The sequence below is a fragment of the Caretta caretta genome, chromosome 26 (assembly GCF_965140235.1).
Source record: "Caretta caretta isolate rCarCar2 chromosome 26, rCarCar1.hap1, whole genome shotgun sequence".
Lineage (NCBI taxonomy): Eukaryota > Metazoa > Chordata > Testudines > Cheloniidae > Caretta > Caretta caretta.
This window is the reverse complement of record NC_134231.1, coordinates 16,440,539-16,464,113: the sequence shown is the minus strand read 5'-3', so window position 1 is coordinate 16,464,113 and position 23,575 is coordinate 16,440,539. Positions and strand designations below refer to the sequence as shown.

The window sequence follows — 23,575 nt, the reverse complement described above, 5'->3', positions numbered from 1 at the left end:
TTTCACCCACCCACTCCTGCGAAAAACCTCTCACCTATGTCTGAGCTATTGAAGTCCTCAAATCATGGTTTAAAGACTTCAAGGAGCAGAGAATCCTCCTGCAAGTGACCCGTGCCCCATGCTACAGAGGAAGTCGAAAAACCTCCAGGGCCTCTTCCAATCTTATGTGGCTGCATAGGGCACCAGAAAATTTGGAGCACTTCTGGGTCTTAGTGTCCACCCTCCCGCCTCTTCCTATCCCTGTTCTGACCCTTCCTGCAGGCTCCCACCACAGCTGACTGCTGCAGCCTGGTGAGTCTGCCTCTGGAGGGGATGTAGTACTTAAAAGTGAAAAGCCTGCCAGACCTATTAGCACAATATTGAAGTTGTTAAAGAGCCATTCAAGTGGTAATGAAGCCATTTAACAGGCATTTGCCAACCCCCAGGTATATACTCTCAGTTTCTGAATTTACTGACAAAAACAGTTGTGCATTACACAGAACACATCACAGGACACTGTCAGTATCAGGTCGAGTAACAGAGAACACCAACCAGGGAAATAACCCACTTCCTTCCCTGATGAAGGGAGGGACGCACCCCACCCGTGTACTTATTCTCTAAACCAGTACTGACTTGGACACTTAATACATTCCATGGGTGGCGTAGCTGAGCCCACCTATCCACTGACACTTTAAAAACTCCCACACCCCAATCTGGATCTATGCTGGTTATGTGATATGTATGTACCTCGTAAACCTTGTAACCGATACTTGCAGTTCCCCCATAACCCAAGCCCAACCCCAGATGTACAGTACCTTCCCTCTTAACTTGTGTAAATTTGATTTTAAACATTAACTTTCATAAAAATTTTGAATCTGTTTTTACTCAGAACATGTTAGTCTACAGGACCTTAGTTTAAAATTTGCTTTAAAAATATTTCATTAGTGTGTTGCTGAAGATTATAAAATCACAACTCTAAAAAATCCTTGCATAGATTTTTAGATGCACAACTGAGTATTCATCTTTAGCCTTAAATGCTAGGATCTTCAGACATACAGTTTTTAAAATAAATCCTTCAAAAGACCACCCTTATCTACAATAAACATGTGAACCCGGGCTGCCGTCAGGCATAGGGGCACCAGTTTAATAACACTGCATAGGGCCCCATAAATCCTAAGGGTGGCCCTGGGTTCACCCTGGTGGAATAGACTGGGAGATCCATCCCCATCTGGATTATGCAATCTGAGAGAATGCATCAGAGACTGAGCCCTGGGAATTTCCCAGTTTTAGAGACACTATAAAGCTGGATGACGTACTCCAAAGAAATCATTCAGAACTACAGGGAGCAGAAGACACCCTGAATTGCACGAAGAAGTTGTGCAGACACAGGTATTGTCATCGCTTTTCTCTGCCGTGGTGCCCTTCAGCTGGGGCGTCTGTGCATCAGACAGCGGCCTCTTCCTTTCTTCTCCCTTGGTTGTCTGTGTGGTGCAATCTTTTGAGGCAGTTTCCCACAGAAAAGTTAAAACATAGAACAGCCTGATTTCTAGTTATAGCAATGTTACTTAGTGTTGCCTGGCTGGTAGCTCCCAGTGGGAGGGATAGCTCAGTGGTTTGAGCATTGGCCTGCTAAACCCAGGTTTGTGAGTTCAGTCCTTGAGGGGGACATTTAGGGATCTGGGGCAGAAATTGAGGATAGCTCTTGCTTTGAGGATGGGGTTGGACTAGATGATCTCCTGAGGTCCCTCCCAACCCTGATTTTCTATGAATCAGAAGCCAATCAACTAGAAGAGGCTTTCCTGCAGGGCTGGCTCCCAAATAGCATGAGGAGGGCTAGATGGCACTTGTTCAGATGAATATTATACCTGGAGCTGAATCTAATGTTTTTCCTCTTCCAGAAGCAGCAATGGCCAGAGTACCTGACCCACTCACTGAGCTGATAGGATGTGATAGGTAATTACCGGTTCCTACTCATTCAGAAACTGGAGGTTCAGGTCTGCCCTGTCGTTGCTGGGCTGCCTTTGGAGATGAGTTTATGGGCCAGATTCTTAGTTCAGTTTAAGTTGAGGCTGGAGTAATTCCACGGGCTTCATTGGTGCCACTCTGGATTTACACTGGTGCAGTTGTGATTAGGATCTGGCATTGCATCCATGAGCAGATGTTGTGCACAGAGGCTGTAAACAGCCTTCCCCCAGGGAAGGGATAGGAATGAAGGTGACCCATTGCCTTTGATGGGAACAGTGTTGCTGAGTGCACCATTAGATGAGCACATCAATTAGGCACTGTAGCAGTCAAGAGTCAAATCCCACTTGGGTGATGTGGGTGGAGCGCCAATGAAGTCAGGGAGTGGCACCCAATTAATTGGGGTAATTTGGTTTCATGAGTCCAACAAGGAAACACCACCAATTTGAGCCTTTTGGTTAAGGTTAAATTGCCTGTCCTTAATATGCTTGGGCATGATGAGTGATTGAAGGCCCTACAGCTACAGACTGGGAAGAACCAAGCTCTTCCCATCACGCCTACAAGAAGCCCACCTTCTCAGGGCACTCTGCCATCTTTGTATCTTTCTTGTCTGGACAGGTAGCTGTCTCCATTTGGTCTTGTCCAGAAATGAGCTCCCTGTCAGTGCTTAATGATGACTCCATTCAAATGTCCCGAATGTTTGGATGATAAAAAGAACAGTTACTTATATCACAGTCACTGTGGTTCTTCTTTGAACCCTACTATGTGTGGATCCCATTTGATCCACATGGATAAAGCCTTGAAGAAGAAACCATCTTTTTTTATTACCAATTTCACCAAGGCTAGCACAGATCATGCTGAGCTATCTTTGATTTGTCTGTTTTTTCCCCCCATAGTTACCACCATGAAGTTGACTGTCCCTGCCGGATGAAGGTAAAGAGCCAAGTTTAATTTTGAGATGATTGTAAGATTCGCTATCCTGGGTGATTTCTGATTTAGCTTCAGGGAAGGGCCTGTGTGTTCCGATGTGTGTGTATAGCACCCACATGACGACTCTCAAGGAGGGCTTCTGGGTGCTACCACAATAAATAGCAATGTTCTCTCTTTGGCGTGAGTGGTAGCCAATATTTGGGGGCATGCAGGGCTGTTTCTGTTAAGATGAGCAATGGATGACACAAGTCAGGGATATTCTTTGGTGTAATTTGGGATATTTTCAAAGAATGGACCCGAAGTCCTGTTTCCCTGAACATCACAGAAACAAAAAGAAGCAGGCAGCTTCCTTGCTCAGAAATTCCCAAGTCTGCCCCTCCAATGAGCTCTGTGCCCAAGAAGATCTGCTCTCTGCTTCTTCTCAGAGTCACACTTATGACTGCTTCTCCAGGCTTTCTGCCTTGAAGGGTGTAGTGAAGTGGTCACCAAGGGGTTCGCTGGGTTAGTCAGAGCACAGTCACACTCCACCCATTACTTACTTCCTGTTTACTTATTGGATGTGCTTCTTGTGCACTGAGCAGTCCCTTTTTTACAAAAGAAAGGGCTTGTCTACACTTGAAAGTTAATTCAGATTAAGGTAGGGCGTGAATTTAAAGCACAATAACTATTCCTGATTAACTCCATGTGAGAACACTCTTATTCCAGAATGAGTGCCTTGTTCCAGTTTAGCTTAATCCACTTTCAGGAATAGCTAGCCTGGATTAGACAAACCCTACACACAGGCTGCAAAACCAGTATCCTAGCCCTTGTGTTTGCAATCAGGGAATTCCCTCAACTCTCACAGTTTTTCTCAGGCCTTTCATGTGCCTTGGGCAGTCTCCACTGTTTGTAGCTGTCTCTGCTACATGAAGGGTCTTATTTGCTCCTTCCAGTCTATGAGTGATTGGTACAGCCCTGGGAGTTCATGAGATTTAATGGGATTGTCTTTGGGCTAGACTTACAAGGTGACAGCCATTAGCACCTTTCACACTAACAGTAACGAAAGAGCCACGTGGACAGAAACAAACAGTTCCGGGACTAGATCAGAATCCAGAGCAACAGAGCATGATGTGCAGATTCCCACCCTCCCAGGAACCAGAACCAGGGCCCAATCTGAAGGAGCAGCCTACTTATCCTGCAAAGAGGTCCCCAGACTGATGCTACACTGGTGCCTAATGTGGAAGGTTTAGGAGCAGTAAAGGGGTGTTAGGAAGACTCGGGGCTGGACTTGAGGCTCTGTGCTCAGAAACACTCTGGAGCAGCAGCAAATGGGGCAGTTCTCTGGACTGTGTGATACAGAAGCTCAGACTAGAGGCTTACAATGGTACCTTCTGGTCTTGGATTCTATGAAAGGGTTAACTGGGGTAGCCAGGTTTCAGAGTAACAGCCGTGTTAGTCTGTATTCGCAAAAAGAAAAGGAGTACTTGTGGCACCTTAGAGACTAACCAATTTATTTGAGCATAAGCTTTCATGAGCTACAGCTTTGCAGTGATCACAGTCATCCTGGTCCCTGGTGGCAGAGGTTAAGGTGCTCTGCTGGCCCATCTGCTGTATAAGTAGGGGCATAGCGAGCAGATCGAGGGACGTGATCGTTCCCCTCTATTCGACATTGGTGAGGCCTCATCTGGAGTACTGTGTCCAGTTTTGGGCCCCACACTTCAAGAAGGATGTGGATAAATTGGAGAGAGTCCAGCGAAGGGCAACAAAAATGATTAGGGGTCTGGAACACATGACTTATGAGGAGAGGCTGAGGGAGCTGGGATTGTTTAGCCTGCAGAAGAGAAGAATGAGGGGGGATTTGATAGCTTCTTTCAACTACCTGAAAGGGGGTTCCAAAGAGGATGGCTCTAGACTGTTCTCAATGGTAGCAGATGACAGAACGAGGAGTAATGGTCTCAAGTTGCAGTGGGGGAGGTTTAGATTGGATATTAGGAAAAACTTTTTCACTAAGAGGGTGGTGAAACACTGGAATGCGTTACCTAGGGAGGTGGTAGAATCTCCTTCCTTAGAGGTTTTTAAGGTCAGGCTTGACAAAGCCCTGGCTGGGATGATTTAACTGGGAATTGGTCCTGCTTCGAGCAGGGGGTTGGACTAGATGACCTTCTGGGGTCCCTTCCAACCCTTATATTCTATGATTCTATGATTCTATGATCTCTGGAACAGTCTCAGCCCTGCAGGCTGTTGTGGATGAAGGTCGGTTGTCCCTGTGGACAAGGAAGGCTCCAAATAGTGGATTAGACTGGGAGGCTTGGGGGCATGTCTAGATCAAACTTAGCTGAAGCTCACATAGGCAGCGGAATGAGAGCATGCACGAGAGAAGTGAGGGGATGTATCTTGTTTTCTGGCTGTTGAAATCACTGCTTCATTGCCCCACAAAGCTCCTTCTATGACTCCAGTCCTTGTCCCTTCCCCAAGAATCGCTCTCTGTCGGAGTTGGGCAGCCATTGGAAGGCCATTGACCAAGTTGACTCGGTGGCCTTCAGGTGGGCTGCAGAGGTGCCTCAAGAGGAGACAAGAAGGAGGATGAACCGGCTTGCCAGATCATTCACAGACATTGACTTCATGAGGATGCTGGTGGAAGGTACAGATATAGACAGCTTCCTTTTCTGCACGCTGTTTGAGTAGAGATAATCTGTGCGTTCCCAGGCCTCAGGGAAATTTAGATCTAAGATCAGACTCCACTGCTTTCCAGAAGCAGACCTTTCCAGAAGAAACTGAATGACATGAAAAATTAAAAGGAATTAATTTAGTCAGTGCAGTCTACAGGCTTAATGATGTTTAGCAGCACAGAGTTTTCCTGTGTGTGGGAAAACCTACATAGGATGACCTATAATCTACATTAAGGGTACAAAAAAGAACAAAAGCCTCGGTGAGAGAGCACAGAGTGTGTGTCTCTTCTGACTATCTGCATTGAACTGAGCGCACAATGGATGCTGTCTCTGCAGGTGGAAAAGTGAAAGCAAAGGTACATCAGTTTCTTAGCCAAATATGCCACGCAAAGGAGATGCACTGTCTTTACTAACCAGTGCATCTATTCCAGGGTGTGGGGGACATGTCCCAGTGAGAGATTTCAAACTGTGTAAGACCCTACAGAAAGATAAGAGGGGCCAGGCCTGTTAGTGACTGAATAGTGGGGAATTCTGCAGCTCTTGTGCTATGGGTAACCCGGGGAGGGGAAGGGAGGAGGGGGAGGGCCTGAGTCTCTCCTCAAACCTATTTTACACTGATGCAAACTCCATGGACTTCAGTCAAGCTGCTCCTAGATTCCCAACGGGCTAAGTGGGATGAGAATTAGGCCTCTCAAGTTTGAAACCTGGGGCCCCTGCAGCAGATACAAGTGCCTCTTGCCAGGTGTAAATTCTGAATCTGTGATCTTGGTCGTCATACACTCCACGTTTTCAGATCCCGTGTCCTTCAGCAACAACTCCTTCACGCATGCAGAGACCTTCATCTACAAATACACCCGCTCCAAGCTGTACGCAGTCCAAGATGAGGAACACAAGAGTTTTGTCTTGCGGCGTCACGGCAGCCAGGCCCAGCTGATGGCGGTGCATTTACAAGGCCCCAATATCAGCAAAGCAGGTAAATTACAAAATATTTCTTTCCTCTGGCCCCACCCCCAGTTTATCTCCTCTTGCTCAGTTACCTACTGATATAGGTGTGAGGTTCTGGGGATCACTCAGACCAGCGAGGGAGTCAGTCACCGCCTGCCTGGGTAATTTTGAGACCCTTAATGCTGGGCTGCTATGAGTGAGAGCTCTGACACCAGTAGTTGGCCTTCAAGCACAAGGACTCACCCTCACTTCTACCAGCCTAATTACTCCTTGCAGGGTGACCTCAGCTACCCCTTCTGGTCCCAGTTCTCCCCAGATCCATCTCCCTGAGTTCTTAATTACAGACACTTGGACTTTTCCACTCTGGTTCATCAACCCCGAGGGCATGAAACTCTCCCCCAATTATCAGTTCACTCTGGGACACCTACACTCTGCACAGTTTGGACACCAGAGACCTGCCTGGATTAGAAATAAACAAACAGCTTATTGAATAGAAAAATCATAGCTTCCGAGATTGAATAGTGCAGAAAAGTAAACGCTGACAAGTTACACAGGAAACAAATGTAAAGATGCAATCTCAGGCTTTACACGTCTACATTGGCTAAATTCCCTTTTCTAATCCAAGTTACCATGTGCCCTCTGTCCTAGAAAGGATCCAGTGTTTCATGGACAGCACCCCACTGCAATGTTAGTCCTCCCTTTATGGATAAAAAACCCCAAAACCAGGCCTGTTTCTAAACAGGGCATGTCTACACTACAATCTTAAGTCGCCCTATGTAACCTTCAGTCATGGAGGCCGATATCCTTGTAAAGTGGCAGCATAGACAAGCGTAGACAAGGCCTGAGATTTTCTTTTTGGCTTCAACGGCTTTCCATTGACTTTAATGGCCCACCATTGTGTCTTCCTAGCTGGACAATGGATGGGTCCTTGAAGTTGGTTTTGTGTAAACAACTAGCCTGGGGAGGTGCCTGGCCCTGCTTTATTGCTTCACTGCCTGTGGCAAGGGGATGCTGCAGCTGCACCACAGTTACAGTGTTCTACACATGCACACACGTGTCAGTCACAGCCGTAACCTGGCTACAGATCTCTTAACTACCAGCAAGTTCGGAACATTACAGGCTTTCATAAAAGATCTTGCTTGACATATATTTACACACTATATCATTGCACACAACCAGTTGATTCAATCGCTTATTCTTTGGGCTTCATCCCTCTTGTTCTCCCCTCAGGGTGTGTGATGGGGTGTACACACCCCACGCTGGACCAGAAGGGGTTAAAGGGCAATACTGGGCCCGGAGCGTGGGCCGACTGGAGAGGAAACATACAAGGGAGCAACCCAGCTCAGAAGAGGGAGGCTGGGGAGGAAGATGGACCTACTCTGAGGGTGCCAAAGAAGCCACCCTGTGAGAAAGATGGCTGCGCGCTGAGCCCATTGGGGCTGAAGCTTTAATTGTCTTTCCTTTTCTTTTGCAATCCTATATTGGACTTGGAGGTGTGGGGGCGATGGATGGTAGGAAGTGACCCAGGCAGGCAGCTCCGAGGGCAATCCAGAGTTCCAGACACTGTTGTCTCTCATGGGGCCCTGGGTCAGTGCCCAGGGGAGTGGGCTCCCTTGCCAACTGCATTTGGTGCTGGAGGTGCATAAATCTAATTTCTACCCCTGCCAAGTAAGGGGAGGGTGAGGACATTGAAAACCCTGAGGTGAAGCCACATCCACGGTAAGGAACTGGACTGAAAGCCCTTCCTGCTGGGAGGTGTGAGACTGGAAACTGGGTGCATTACCCACTAGGCCACCTGGTCTTCTGGGGACTCTGTTACATCTGGTGGAGAATTCAGGCACACTAGTGTCCCAGGCCTGATGGTAGGCCAGAGAAAGAGGGGAAGTAAAACCAAAAACCAGAGATGGATTTGGAGAAACTGCTGAAGTGAGTCCTCCTCAACCAGCAGCAGCAGCAGGTGGCCCAGCAGCGGGAGGAACAGCTGATTAAGGAAATGGCAGAAGCACAGCAGCCGCTCGTCCGGCAGATGGCGACGCTCCTACAGCCATGGAGGGGGGCTGCTGACCTAGTACCACCCATCCCGGTAAAGCTGACAACAACGGGTCCTGTAGACAACCTAGAGGCATTTCTTGTCACATTCGAGAGAGTTGCCATCACGGCCCAATGCCTCAAGGGAAACTGGGCCAGCCTGTTGGCCTACTACTTGACAGCGTGCTGGGCCAGGCAGCGTACTGGCTACACTCATCCGAAACACCTGAACATCTCCCCTGAAACCTACCTGCAGCAGTTCTACCGCCAGAAATTCCCAGCCAAAGCCTGACCCCGGACAGTCACCCACAATCTGAAGGATCTTGGCTGGCATTGGCTCCAGCCCAAGGGATGCCTAGGGGTTCAGGTAGGAGAGAAGATCGTCATGGAGCAGTTCACTCAAGTTCTCCTCCGGGGCGGGGGGGGGGCGGAGTGAGTGGGTGTTAAGACATGGACTGGAAACCTTGGCAGAGGCAGTGGCTTTGGTGGAGAGTTACCTGATGTCCCTCAAGCTTGACCAAAAGTCAGCCCTGAGTGCCCCCGGCCCTCATGTACCCCCCATATCATGCTGAGGGTACCTAGAGGAACTTGGACACCCAACCCTAGCAGAGGGGGTACAGAGGCCAAGTGAGGAACCCAGAAGCCTGCCCTCAGCCAGCCAGGAGGGATCCAGGTGCAACCGAGTGGCCATATTCAAAGGGAATATCAACAGTGGATCCGACTTCTCCCACGGGTGGCCATTCTGTATGTGGACAGGAAGGCCATTTCAGAAAGGAGTCCATTCATGGACTGTAATTATGGTCAGGCCTGGGCAGCTTATAACAGGGCTCAGAAGAGAGGCCCAAGGAAAATGTTAGTTCCCATGCAAATGGATGCAGTATGAGTACAAGGACTGATGGACTCTGACTGTCGCCAGACTTTAGTCGGGGGACAGCTGGTGGTGCCGAATGGTAAATCTGGAGTTATGATCTACCTCCAGTGCATCCATGGAAACATACACCCTACCTGACGAGAGAAGTATGACTGACTGTGCAGAACGGTGCAGGTAGGAATGGCCAAAGACCTGGCCTACGTGGTCATACGCTGGCTCAGTTGGTAGTTTTTTTGAAGAAGTCACATCCATCCTCTTTGAACTGCCCTTCTTACCACTGACCCCCACCCTCCACTTGGTAAGGCAACTTTCATCTTTTCATGTGCTGTATATTTATACCTGCCTACTGTATTTTTCACTCCATGCATCTGATGAAGTGGGTTTTAGCTCATGAAAACTTATGCCCAAATAAATTTGTTAGTCTCTAAGTGCCACAAGGACTTCCATTGTTTTTTCAACGTGTAGCGGAGCACATCCATAGAAAGTGCCAAGCCAGAGCAGGAAGGCCCAGGAAGGCAGGAGATGGCCACGGTGGCTGAGAAGGGGCCTTGAGAGGAGAAGGCTCCAAGGGAAGACAAAGACCCAGGAGAGTGATCATCCTTGTGGGGAACGACCATTCTCTTGAACCCAGCTGGAGTAGTAGGGGCTCGCTGCCACCTCTCCACCTTGACCTGCTGTCTAGTGAGGTAAACTTTGTGGAAGAAGAAAGGAATGAACCAACCCTGTGTAGGGTTTATGAGCAGCTCGCCTGCCCAGCTGACAAAGTATTAGACTCTCAGCAGTTGAAACAGTGGCCCCATTTCAAACTGGTAGAGGAGGAGACCTATCAGGAATTGAAAGATCCCAAGGTGGAGGAGGTAAGAATGCGCTCTGAGGGCCAAGGAAGTTTCAAAGAGGGGTGCTTCAACTGGCCATGCAGCACCATGTGGGGGGTCATTAGGACAAGAGAAGACTCTTAACAGAGTGACCACCAAGTTCTCCTGGCTGGGCGTCCATCCAGAAGCATGGGACTATTATGCATCATTCCCTGAGTGCCAGTGGATGGGCCAGAAAAAGGTTCCCCCCAGTAACACTACTCATTGTAGGGGTACCCTCTAATCTGGGGGGCCCATTAGAGAAGTCTGCAGTGGGGCACAAATATATCCTTGTAATCTTAGACTGTGCCACCAGCTACCCTGAGGCCATTCCCATCCGGTCAGCAATGGTGGCTGTCGATGCTAATGAACTCACAGAAGTATTTGCCCAAGTGAGGCTCCCCAGAGAAATACTAAGAGAGCAAGGGACGAACTTCACCTCCCAGTTGATGAAGGAGCAATGCATGGTGTGCCGGGTCTCAAAGTCGGGCCTGGGAGGCCCAGACAGCTGCTGCATCCTGGCCTCCACCCAGAGTCCACTGAAACCGTGTGGGCCAAGGAGCTACTAGGGCTATAGCCTCAGCCAAGATTCCACCCATGGGAGCCCTGATTGGAGGCTCTCCTGGCTCCACTGTTTGGTCCAACCATGCTAAGCCAGAAGGAAGCACAGGAAGCTCGTCTGAGAAACAAGGTGGTTTCCTGTTGTGGCTGCATTGGACCCTGCTTGTGCCTGTCTCCTGCACTGCTCCTGGTTCCTACCTTTGCTCCTGCTGTATGTCGACCTATCTATGTAGTATAGACCAGGCCTTAGGTTGACCTAATTATGTCAGTGTGTACACTACAGCCTTGCTCCAGCCGATGTAAGTGCCCTACTACACCGACATAATAAGTCCACCTCCACGAGAGGCGTAGGGCTTATGTCGGTGATGTTAGGGTGACACAGTGTCTGTGTAGACACTGTGTTCCAAGCCGTGAAATTGACAAGAAAGCCCTGCTCCCCAGCCAGGCTGCTGCACACTCGATCCTCACCTCTCCTCCAGTTCCTGCCCTCACACCTCGCCACCAATCCTCAGTGACCAGTCCTGGCTCTGGCCTCTGACTTCTGACCCTTGACTCTGACATTTGATATCTGATCCTGGCTCTGACCCTCAGCTTCGATTTCTAGTTCTGACTCGGGCTTGACCCCCTGGTTCTGATAACTTGCAGTTGACTCTGGTGCCCTTGGCTTTATTCCCCAGTCTGTATGGCTGCTCCGCCCATCGAATCTGACTCCTGCTCTGACTACTAGACCAGACTGCCTACATCCCGGTCCATAACAACCTGGTGCTCAGTCACCTCCTGGTTGCTGCGGAGCTGCGGTCTGATCAGTTTCTACCTGAGCAGCAGTCTCCTGTGGGAAAGTAAGGTCTGGCTGGACAAGGGTTATTCACAGCCCTGATTCACCTTCAGAGTAGGTCCATCCTGCGTACTGAATGAGGCAAGGCTCCTGTGGAAAAAAATAGTAGGTGATCAGGTAATTAAATACGATCATAATGGATATGGGCACAGGGGCCGAATTCAGATTGCAACAGGCATTCTGGCATTTCCTACCTTTGGAGTGCTTGACTTTGCAACCTCTAATGTTCTTTTAATGTCATTTTCTGCACGTGATTATTATTAAGATCTGATTTTCCAACCCCTGTTTCTTCAGAGTATTTTGTCTTCAGGCACAGTCCCACTGAAGTGGATGGCGTTACTCAGATGAGTAAAAGTGCACGACTGAACCTCTGATGTGCAGTTATTTTTAAAAGTGCTATCAGTGTCACCGATAAAGTGATATGGCAGCTATTGTGCATGGATTTCAGATTCCTCACTCACTATTTATAAGTGATGGTGCTTCCCAGATCTTCACAGACAGACGGGCTGCTTTTTTTATTGTAATTGAGTCTGGATTTCCTCTTGCTTTTCTCTTCCCAGTGAAATTAAACCTGGATTTATATCGCTCACCGCACATCTCCCCAAAGCGCATCAGTCCTGTTGCTATGAACATTGTGGAAAGTAACACTGTGGAAAACAATCTGTATCTGTGCTGTGTGAAGGCTGAAGGCAGCCCTGTGCTGCAGCTGGAGGTGAGTGGGATTAGCAGACCTTTAGCATCATCACAAACTCCACAGTGACTGAAATTCAATCCACATCTCCAGTTTTTATTGATACCTTTACATGGGACTCACTGTTTTCCCCAGATACTGTTTATGATTACTATTATCATTTATTGCTATTACAGTAGCACCTTGATTCTTCATTTGAGATCAGAGCCCTGTTGTGGTAGGCACTGTGCAGTAACGTAATAAGAAGGTTCCTTCCTCAAAGATTTTATCATCTAAATACAGAAGACAAAGAGTGGAAGGAGAAGCAGAGATAAGAAGTGACTTTCAAAGGAACCCAGGTCTCCTGAATCCCAGTCCATCGCACCACACTAATTCATTAGATCATGTTGTCTCTTGTGCCCTTGGGGTATGTCTATACAGCAGCTGGCAGTGAGTCTCCTTGTGTGGGTAGACAGACTTGCCCAAGCGGGGTTTGAGCTAGTCTGCTAAAAAGGGGAGCTCGGGCCTCCAAGCCCAGCCGACCCCCTGGTTCTGAGCCCAGGGGGCTAGCCTGAGTCTCTGCCGGAGCTGCCATGTCCACATGGTTATTTTTAAAGTCGTAGTTTGAGCAGAGCTAGTGCAAGCCTGTCTACAGTACTGGTGGGCTTGCTCCCAGCTGCCGTGAAAAACGTATCATTAGTGATCAAGGTTTACAACTGCAGCCATGCTTTTGCAGCTTCTGTGTAGTTCTGTGTAGTCTACCTTTGGGACTGATCCTTCTTACATTGAAATCCCATTTAATAGGAGCAGGAATAGGTTCCTTGTTTGGTGGACAGTCTTTCTCAGGTGTATGAAACTCCTGTGATGTCAGGGTCAGAGTTTCCTGTCTATGTGTACCAGGTATTTTCATTACAATCAGAGGGCCAGCATTTCACACCCACTTTGCACTGGTGTAAATGACAGCCCAAAGTGGAAGGCAGGGGAGAGTCAAGCCCAGTGTTTCCTTGGACCAAATTCTGCTCAGGGATACCCACATAATAGTTGCATAGGCACAAGTGAGAGCAGACGCTAGCTCTGTGTCCTAATTAGAAGCCCCTTCTCATATTCATCCCATTGCAGGATGAAAGCCTTGGAAAGAGCACCCCTGTTTCTAACTGGCCTCTGTTATTTCTCATAGAAGGTGAAGGGGCCTATGAAGGAGATCAGGACCGGGGATCAGGAGCGTTTCCTCTTTTTCAAGACCAGTTCTGGTTCCACTTCCAGCTTTGAGTCAGCTGCCCATCCAGGATGGTTCCTCAGCACCTCAAAACTGAACGACAAACCTGTCAGGATGGTGAATCAAACCGGAGAGCGGGACATCACTGATTTGTATCTGGTTGAAATCTAATCCCCAGCCAGCAGTTACTGGTTTAGAACTGAATGCTTGTATGTACTATGTACAGTAGGAGCATAACTATTTATGGGATCTCAGCAATTCCATATTAATTCAGTTTTATTAATTAATTTATTCATTAAAATTAATTAATTTAATTGTTGGTTTAAAATTAATTAAATTGAATTGTACTATGTATGTATCTTGTGAACCTTGTAACTGATACTTGTAATCTCTCATAACTCAAGCCTGACCCCAGATGTAAAGTACCTTCCTTCTTAACTTGTATAAATTTGATTTTAAATATTAGCATTAATTCCATATTAATTCAGTTTTATTTATTATTAATTATATAATAATAATGGTTAGTATTACAGTAGCATCTAGAGACACCAGCCACGATGGGATGTCTCATTACTTTAGGCACTATACATATAGTTTTCTTCCCTAATTATTTATAGGGGCACTGTTAGATCAAATCCTGCCTCTGCTATTAATTGTTAGGTTTTTGTGGGTTTTTAAATAATTTTTACAACATATCAATAGAAAAAAAATTGTCTTTTTAAATTCCAGTGGAAATTTTTTTGTGGAGGGTGGTTATAAGCAAATAAACCAGCCCCTGCAGTATTTGCAACCAGCATTGGTGTCTAGGGAGTTGAAAACCGGAAGGTGCAATTGGCTTGAAACTGATTTGTTACTAATGTGTAACCGACTAGTCTTTTTTCATTGTCTGAACTGAAATGCAAAGAGAAAGCAAACAGCATGAATGGGAAGTCCTTTACAGTTTCTTGCAGTTTGAGTAATCTAAGGTGGTGATATATTTATTACAAAACTGTCAATCTCAACAGTATGTGGATTATAAAGTAGCAATGTTATGTTGTAGAAATTAAGTTATAGTAATTGAGTATTATATTATTATTTCTTTATTTTTTATAAAGTTGGTATTTAAAAATTGTTAAATCCTTTTGTTCATTTTGGACTTGAATGTGGGGAGGTTGACCATATGCAATTCTTGCTGAAAATCCTTAGTGACTGAATCCTGGGTTTCTAGGTGCTTTTCTATGAGAGCTGGATTTTTTAGGCCCTGGAGAAGGCCAATGAAGTAAACTCTAGCCCAGGGGTTCTCAACCTTTTTCCTTTCTGAGGCCCTCCTACCCCCCAACATGTGATGAAAACTCCACAGCCCACCTGTGCCACCACAACTGTTTTTCTGCATATAAAAGCCAGGGCCGGCATTAGCAGGAAGCAAGCAGGGCAAATGCATGGGGCCCTTCAGCCCCGGGTGTTGAGGTCAGGGCAGCATGGGCTTTCTGCCCTGGGCCCCAATGAGTCTAATGCCAGCCCTGTTTGGCAGACCCCCTGAAACCTGCTCAGGAACCCCCAGGGGGCCTTGGATGCCTGGTTGAGAACTGCTGCTCTAGCCCACCCAAAGGTTAAAGAGGCTTAAAGAAAATCATGGGAGTTGTGATAAAATTGCGAGAGGCCTGGTCTACACTAAAAAGTCAGATCGACCCAGCTATATCACTCAGCGGTGTGAAAAATCCACACGTGAGGGGCATAGTTAAGCCAATTTAACCCCAGGTGTAGACAGCATTCTTCCATTGGCCAAGCCACCGTTATCTGTATGCAGTGGTGCCTGTACGTCCTAATTAGGATAATTGTACTAAGAGACGGCCCGCCACTGCCCCAGCAAGCTCCCAGGCTGTGTGTGTGTGAATCTTTTTTTTCTCTTCAGTGTGATTTGGTGGCTGACAGCCATGGGTGGCGGGTGAACCCCCGCTTTGGGGAGACCTGCTGGCCCCGCCCCTTCCACCCAAGGACTCGCCCTCTGCACACTGGAGCCCCAAACACCCCCTCCCCCCCCGTAAAAGGAAAAAGCCCCGAGAAGAAAGCCAAGGAATGTGTGGGCCCCTTACTGAATGAGGGAGGCAAACTAGTGACAGAGGATGTGGAAAAAGCTAATGTACTCAATGCTTTTTTTGCCTCTGTTTTCACTAACAAGGTCAGCTCCCAGACTGCTACGCTGGGCATCACAAAATGGGGAAGAGATGGCCAGCCCTCTGTGGAGATAGAGGTGGTTAGGGACTTTTTAGAAAAGCTGGACGTGCACAAGTCCATGGGGCCGGACGAGTTGCATCCGAGAGTGCTGAAGGAACTGGCGGCTGTGATTGCAGAGCCATTGGCCATTATCTTTGAAAACTCGTGGCGAACCGGGGAAGTCCCGGATGACTGGAAAAAGGCTAATGTAGTGCCAATCTTTAAAAAAGGGAAGAAGGAGGATCCTGGGAACTACAGGCCAGTAAGCCTCACTTCAGTCCCTGGAAAAATCATGGAGCAGGTCCTCAAAGAATCAATCCTGAAGCACTTGCATGAGAGGAAAGTGATCAGGAACAGCCAGCATGGATTCACCAAGGGAAGGTCATGCCTCACTAATCTAATCGCCTTCTATGATGAGATTACTGGTTCTGTGGATGAAGGGAAAGCAGTGGATGTATTGTTTCTTGACTTTAGCAAAGCTTTTGACACGGTCTCCCACAGTATTCTTGTCAGCAAGTTAAGGAAGTATGGGCTGGATGAATGCACTACAAGGTGGGTAGAAAGCTGGCTAGATTGTCGGGCTCAACGGGTAGTGATCAATGGCTCCATGTCTAGTTGGCAGCCGGTATCAAGTGGAGTGCCCCAAGGGTCGGTCCTGGGGCCGGTTTTGTTCAATATCTTCATAAATGATCTGGAGGATGGTGTGGATTGCACTCTCAGCAAATTTGCGGATGATACTAAACTGGGAGGAGTGGTAGATACGCTGGAGGGGAGGGATAGGATACAGAAGGACCTAGACAAATTGGAGGATTGGGCCAAAAGAAATCTGATGAGGTTCAACAAGGACAGGTGCAGAGTCCTGCACTTAGGACGGAAGAACCCAATGCACAGCTACAGACTAGGGACCGAATGGCTAGGCAGCAGTTCTGCGGAAAAGGACCTAGGGGTGACAGTGGACGAGAAGCTGGATATGAGTCAGCAGTGTGCCCTTGTTGCCAAGAAGGCCAATGGCATTTTGGGATGTATAAGTAGGGGCATAGCGAGCAGATCGAGGGACGTGATCGTTCCCCTCTATTCGACATTGGTGAGGCCTCATCTGGAGTACTGTGTCCAGTTTTGGGCCCCACACTTCAAGAAGGATGTGGATAAATTGGAGAGAGTCCAGCGAAGGGCAACAAAAATGATTAGGGGTCTGGAACACATGACTTATGAGGAGAGGCTGAGGGAGCTGGGATTGTTTAGCCTGCAGAAGAGAAGAATGAGGGGGGATTTGATAGCTGCTTTCAACTACCTGAAAGGGGGTTCCAAAGAGGATGGCTCTAGACTGTTCTCAATGGTATCAGATGACAGAACGAGGAGTAATGGTCTCAAGCTGCAGTGGGGGAGGTTTAGATTGGATATTAGGAAAAACTTTTTCACTATGAGGGTGGTGAAACACTGGAATGCGTTACCTAGGGAGGTGGTAGAATCTCCTTCCTTAGAGGTTTTTAAGGTCAGGCTTGACAAAGCCCTGGCTGGGATGATTTAACTGGGAATTGGTCCTGCTTTGAGCAGGGGGTTGGACTAGATGACCTTCTGGGGTCCCTTCCAACCCTTATATTCTATGATTCTATGATTCTAAGCCGTGGCCCGCCCGCTGCAGCTGCATTCCCCCCCAGCACCAGACTGAGACGCCAGACCCCCAAGGAGGAGGGACGCAGTGAGTAGCGGGGACCTTGGAGGTGGGTGTCTCTGGGAGAGGAGGAGGCACTGTGGCCCAGTTGTCCTGCGGCAGGTCGGCGGCAGCGCCAGGGAAGGCAAAGCCTTCCCTGGCCTATTATACCCGCTGCCCATGCTGACAGCATCCCCTGGAAAGTTTGGTTAGTGACCATCTTGGCCGGCTCTGTTATCCCCAAAAGCTGCGTTAGCCATCTGGATGGAGTACGGCAGGGACGTGGCCTGTTAACGGGTTTGTCATTGGACATTATAGAGTCTGATCAGGGGTGTGGTGGTTATTTCATGGGGATCTAGCTGTTGAAGAGAGCTGTGTGCCACGCCAGCCTCCTTGGCCTCTGTGTAATGCCAGGCGTCCGGTTTTTGATGGAATGCCCAGTCAAAAAGGGACCCTGGTGACTCCGATCAGCACTGCTGACTGGGCCCCTCACCCCAACCCCCTGCCCCACCCCAGAGCTCTCTTCCACACCCTGAACGCCTCCTTTCTGGCCCCACCCAGAGCCCGCACCCCCAGCCGGAGCCCTGGCCCCCTGCACTCCAACCCCCGCTCCACCCTACAGCCCCCTCCTGCTCCCTAAACCCCTCATCCCTGGCCCCACCCCAGAGTCCATACCCATGCACTTAGTGGCCACAAGGACCTGGCAGCCACCTCGAAGAGCTAGAGCAGGCAGGAAGCCTGCCTTAGGATACACCCCCAGCCAGAGCCCTCACTCCCTCCTGCACCCCAAACCCCTCATCCCCAGCCCCACTGTTGTAGCAACCAGGCAAGGTACTAACAAACTTCAACAGGACTTTATTTTAAAAGTGGAAACGTCTTTACCAAGCTGCTGCTGCACCCTCATTAGTTCTCACTCTGCCTCTTCAACTTCCCCCCTCCCTTTCCGTTTCCTGTCCTTTCAGACTCCCAACAGCCAGTGCTCCCAGTTCTAATCATTACAAGCAGCATCTAAATACCACATTCCCTCCTCTCTTAAGAAACTCTCTCAATTAAAATAAACATTGTTGTTCTAACCACAGGAACAAATAGGAAACAAGACACTATACTGTTGGCAGAAATATTACACTGAAAACACTGTAGATACTACATAACAGTCTCTAGTCTATACAGGTGGTCATCTGGGTCTGATAGGCCTTCTCCCAAGCCCCGGTTCCTGTGCAATGTCTTGTTGTGTTGGTACTACGGTGAAGTCACCAATGCAGACTGGGTGTTGGCATAATCTCCTCTTGGTGCATAGGCAGCTGCAAGATAAGAGCATTCCATACCCGCCCATCAGAAAGTCGATAGGTGTAAGGTCCCTTCTTCTCTATGATTTTAAGAGGAGCTGTGAATTTATGGTCCCCTTTGCGTAAAATTCCAGGTTTTCATATTCTAACGAAGGAACCATGCTCGAACTTTGGTTCCTTAGCACCCCGTCGCTTGTCTGTGAAAGGCTTATACTTTGCTTGGTTCTGTTCAACTGTTTTTCTCACATCATCCTTGGTTGGGGCATCAGGTTGTGCCTTTAACGATCCAGCAATGTTCAGTTTGGTATTCATCTGTTTCCCACGCAGTAACTCTGTGGGTGATCTTTGCATGGTGGCATGTCCTGTAGCTTGGTGTACTTGCAATAAATCAGAAGTGAAGGTTATCCACAATCACCCTTCCAGTTTAGCTGTTTGCAAACTCTCTTTCAAACTTCTGTTAAACCGTTTGATTTCCCCATTGGCTTGAGGGTAATATAGGGATGACCTTCTGTGTAAAATGTGTAAGATGACTTTCTGTGCTAGAAAAGTTTCGAACTCCAGGGAAGTAAATTGACTACCATTATCTGAAACCAGTTCTTTGGGGTTACCTTCCCTGCTAAAAACTGGAGAGGGGAACTTAATTACTGTAGCAGAAGAGATTTGCGATGTAAACGCTACCTCAGGCCATTTACTGAAATAGTCTTGTCAAGGTTCCTCCCCCACTCTGAACTCTAGGGTACAGATGTGGGGACCTGCATGAAAACCTCCTAAGCTTACTTTCACCAGCTTAGGTTAAAACTTCCCAAGATACAAATTACTTTTATCCTTTGTCCCTGGATCTCCACTGCCACCACCAAACTCTAACTGGGTTTACTGGGAAACGTAGTTTGGACACGTCTTTCCCCGCAAAATCCTCCCAACCCTTGCACCCCACTTCCTGGGGAAGGTTTGGTAAAAATTCTCACCAATTTGCATAGGTGACCACAGACCCAAACCCTTGGATCTGAGAACAATGAAAAAGCATTCAATTTTCTTACAAGAAGACTTTTAATAGAAGTAAAGGAATCACCTTTGTAAAATCAGGATGGTAGATACCTTACAGGGTAATTAGATTCAAAACATAGAGAATCCCTCTAGGCAAAACCTTAAGTTACAAAAAAGACACAGACAGGAATAGTCATTCTATTCAGCACAGTTCTTTTCTCAGCCATTTAAAGAAATCATAATCTAACACATACCTAGCTAGATTAGGACGGAAGAACCCAATGCACAGCTACAGACTAGGGACCGAATGGCTAGGCAGCAGTTCTGCGGAAAAGGACCTAGGGGTGACAGTGGACGAGAAGCTGGATATGAGTCAGCAGTGTGCCCTTGTTGCCAAGAAGGCCAATGGCATTTTGGGATGCATAAGTAGGGGCATAGCGAGCAGATCGAGGGACGTGATCGTTCCCCTCTATTCGACATTGGTGAGGCCTCATCTGGAGTACTGTGTCCAGTTTTGGGCCCCACACTTCAAGAAGGATGTGGATAAATTGGAGAGAGTCCAGCGAAGGGCAACAAAAATGATTAGGGGTCTGGAACACATGACTTATGAGGAGAGGCTGAGGGAGCTGGGATTGTTTAGCCTGCAGAAGAGAAGAATGAGGGGGGATTTGATAGCTGCTTTCAACTACCTGAAAGGGGGTTCCAAAGAGGATGGCTCTAGACTGTTCTCAATGGTAGCAGATGACAGAACGAGGAGTAATGGTCTCAAGCTGCAGTGGGGGAGGTTTAGATTGGATATTAGGAAAAACTTTTTCACTAAGAGGGTGGTGAAACACTGGAATGTGTTACCTAGGGAGGTGGTAGAATCTCCTTCCTTAGAGGTTTTTAAGGTCAGGCTTGACAAAGCCCTGGCTGGGATGATTTAACTGGGAATTGGTCCTGCTTCGAGCAGGGGGTTGGACTAGATGACCTTCTGGGGTCCCTTCCAACCCTTATATTCTATGATTCTATGATTATATGATTACTTACTAAAGTTCTAAGACTCCATTCCTGTTCTATCTCCGGCAAAAGCAGCATACAGACAGACACAGACCCTTTATTTCTCTCCCTCCTCCCAGCTTTTGAAAGTATCTTGTCTCCTCATTGGTCATTTTGGTCAGGTGCCAGCGAGGTTACCTTTAGCTTCTTAACCCTTTACAGGTGAGAGGATTTTTCCTCTGGCCAGGAGGGATTTTAAAGGGGCTTACCCTTCCCTTTATATTTATGACAAGTCTATTAAGGTGATGGCATAACGGCAGTCAATTGAAGCAATATCAAAGGGTCCTACAATGTCATTTGCCCCTTTTTCCCATACAGATTCAGGAAGAGGAACAGGCTGTAATGGACGGGTACATGTCACTGCTGTCTTATCATGCATTTGGCAAGTGACACAGGATTTTATGAGTGCTTCAGTTTGAGAGTCCATCCCTGGCCACCAATACAGATTCCATAATCGTTGTTTGGTTCGGACAGTTCTTTGATGAGTATCGTGTGCCAGGTGTATGAGTTTTGACTGTAATTCTTCTGGCACAAGTAGCCGGTGTGTACCTCATAGCACACAGCCATCAAACAAAGGAAGTTCATCCCAAACTCTAAAATAAGGCAGCAAAACTGGGTCAAGGTTTTTAGGGTGACTGGGCCATCTCTTTGTCAGAAATTCCCGTAGCTTTTGTTGAATTGGACACGCTGAACAAGCAGCTTGAAATTGTTCTCTTGTAAGTGCAGTGAGAGTGCTTGTAATAAGCTCAACCACTACATCCTCATCCTCCGGTGGACCATCTGGTGAAGGCAAAGGCAGGCGAGAAAGGCAATCAGCGACCACATTTTGGTTTCCAGGCTTATATTCCAGTTCATAATTGAAAGAGAGTAATCTTGCAGACCATCTAGCAATACGATATCCTGCTCTTCCCAGTTCTTTCGTGGTGAGCAACATTGTCAAAGGGCTGTGGTCTGTGCGCAACTTGAACGTGCGGCCCCACAGGTAAATTCTCCATTTTTCAGTACCCCAGACACAAGCAAGTGCTTCTTTTTCGACTGTAGAATATTTCCCCTCAGCATTACTTAGTGTTGTCAGGGTTCCTTCCCCACTGTGAACTCTAGGGTACAGATGTGGGGACCTGCATGAAAGACCCCCTAAGCTTATTCTTACCAGCTTAAGTTAAAAACTTCCCCAAGGTACAAACTTTGTCTTGCCCTTGAACAGTATGCTGCCACCACCAAGCGTTTTAAACAAAGAACAGGGAAAGAGCCCACTTGGAGATGTCTTCCCCCCAAAATATCCCCCCAAGCCCTACACACTCCCTTTCCTGGGGAGGCTTGAGAATAATATCCTAACCAATTTGTTACAAAATCATCAAAGACCCAAACCCCTGGATCTTGGAACAATGCAAAAATCAATCAGGTTCTTAAAAGAAGGGTTTTGTTAAAAAAAAGAAAGGTAAAAATCATCTCTGTAAAATCAGGATGGAAAATACTTTACAGGGTATTCAGATTCAAAACACAGAGGGTCCCCCTCTGGGCAAAACCTTAAAGTTACAGAAAACAGGAATAAACCTCCCTCTTAACACAGGGAAAATTCACATAAACCAAAAGATAAACAAATCCACATTGCCTGGCTTACCTCTACTGGTTGCAGTATTGGAGACTTGGATTAGGATGGGTTGGAGAAGATGGATTTCTGTCTGGCCTCTCTCAGTCCCAAGAGAGAACCACCATGTAAACAAGGAGCACAAACAAAAGCCTTCCCCCACCCAAGATTTGAAAGTATCTTGTCCCCTTATTGGTCCTTTGGGTCAGATGCCAGCCAGGTTAGCTGGGCTTCTTAACCCTTTACCAGTAACAGGAGGTTGCCTCTGGCCAGGAGGGATTTTATAGCACTGTATATAGAAAGGTGGTTACCCTTCCCTTTATATTTCTGACAAGTGTCCTAGAAGTGAGGACAGCCCCAGGTCCATAATCAGAAGCATCAGTAGTTACAGTTGTGGGCAATGCAGGAATGAATAGTGCAATTCATGGACTATGTATAATCAAGTCTTTCACCATTTCAAAACTAGCTTGTGCATCCATTGTCCACACTAAGGTTGAACTTCTCCGTAGTAATTCGCGTAACGGTTCAATGACAGAAGCATAATTTGGAATGAATTTTGCATACCAGGAGGTAAGATCCAAGAAGGAACGTAAGGTTTGCAAATCTGTTGGAGGAGGAGCATTTGAAATTGCCAGGATATGATCTGGAACAGGTTTTAATCCAGCCTGTGAAATTGAATGCCCCAGAAAGGAGAGTTCAGTTTGTCTAAATTTGCATTTGGACCTATTGAGCTTGAGGCCTGCTTTGCTGAGGCAGTTTAGTACAGACTGCAGGTTATTGTCATGCTCCTCAGAAGTATTTCCAAACACAACAATATCATCCAGATAGCACTGAACTCCATGTTGATCCTTCAGAATCAATGACATTTTTTGGAAGGCACTTGAGCGAGACCGTATGGAATACATTTAAAACAAAATAGTCCCACACGTGTAATAAATGCTGTGAGGTCTCTGCTATCTTCATGCAACATAACCTGGTAGTATGTGGTCTGCAAATCAAGAGTAGAAAACATCTTTGCTCCATGGAATTCTGCAAATACTTCTTCTATGCGAGGAAGAGGATGGCTGTCAATCACAATAGCTTTATTTGGCTCCCTTAAGTCCACACAAAGGCGAATGTCTCCACCCTTCTTCTGCGTCACTACTATAGGTGAAACCCATTCCAAGGAGTCAATCTCTTCAATAAATGTCCTTTTGAACAAGTTTTCTAAGTTCCTCTGAAACAGCTTCCCTGACTGAAAATGGTAAGCGCCGTAACTTCTGTCGTACAGGCATCACATTATTCCGCATTTTAATTTTATGCAGAAATCCATAAGCACAGCCGAGTTTCTCCTCAA

At 47.2% G+C, this 23,575-nt stretch overlaps 1 protein-coding gene across 1 annotated transcript; it reads left to right on the top strand.

Annotated features, from left to right (window-relative positions):
- Positions 1–2,868: 2,868 nt before the first annotated feature.
- On the top strand, positions 2,869–13,670 carry LOC125626289 (interleukin-1 receptor antagonist protein-like). The gene is made up of 5 exons (XM_048829048.2): positions 2,869–2,874; positions 5,326–5,491; positions 6,313–6,492; positions 12,174–12,325; positions 13,461–13,670. The coding sequence occupies exons 1-5, from the start codon at positions 2,869–2,871 to the stop codon at positions 13,668–13,670; spliced, it is 714 nt and encodes a 237-aa protein (XP_048685005.1).
- Positions 13,671–23,575: the final 9,905 nt, after the last annotated feature.

What these genes read in the sequence shown, in the direction of transcription:
- LOC125626289 (XM_048829048.2), top strand. An exon ending in CCCCAATATCAGCAAAGCAG is followed by an intron (nt 6,493 to 12,173) that starts GTAAATTACAAA and finishes TTCTCTTCCCAG; the next exon opens with TGAAATTAAACCTGGATTTA. An exon ending in GCCCTGTGCTGCAGCTGGAG is followed by an intron (nt 12,326 to 13,460) that starts GTGAGTGGGATT and finishes TATTTCTCATAG; the next exon opens with AAGGTGAAGGGGCCTATGAA.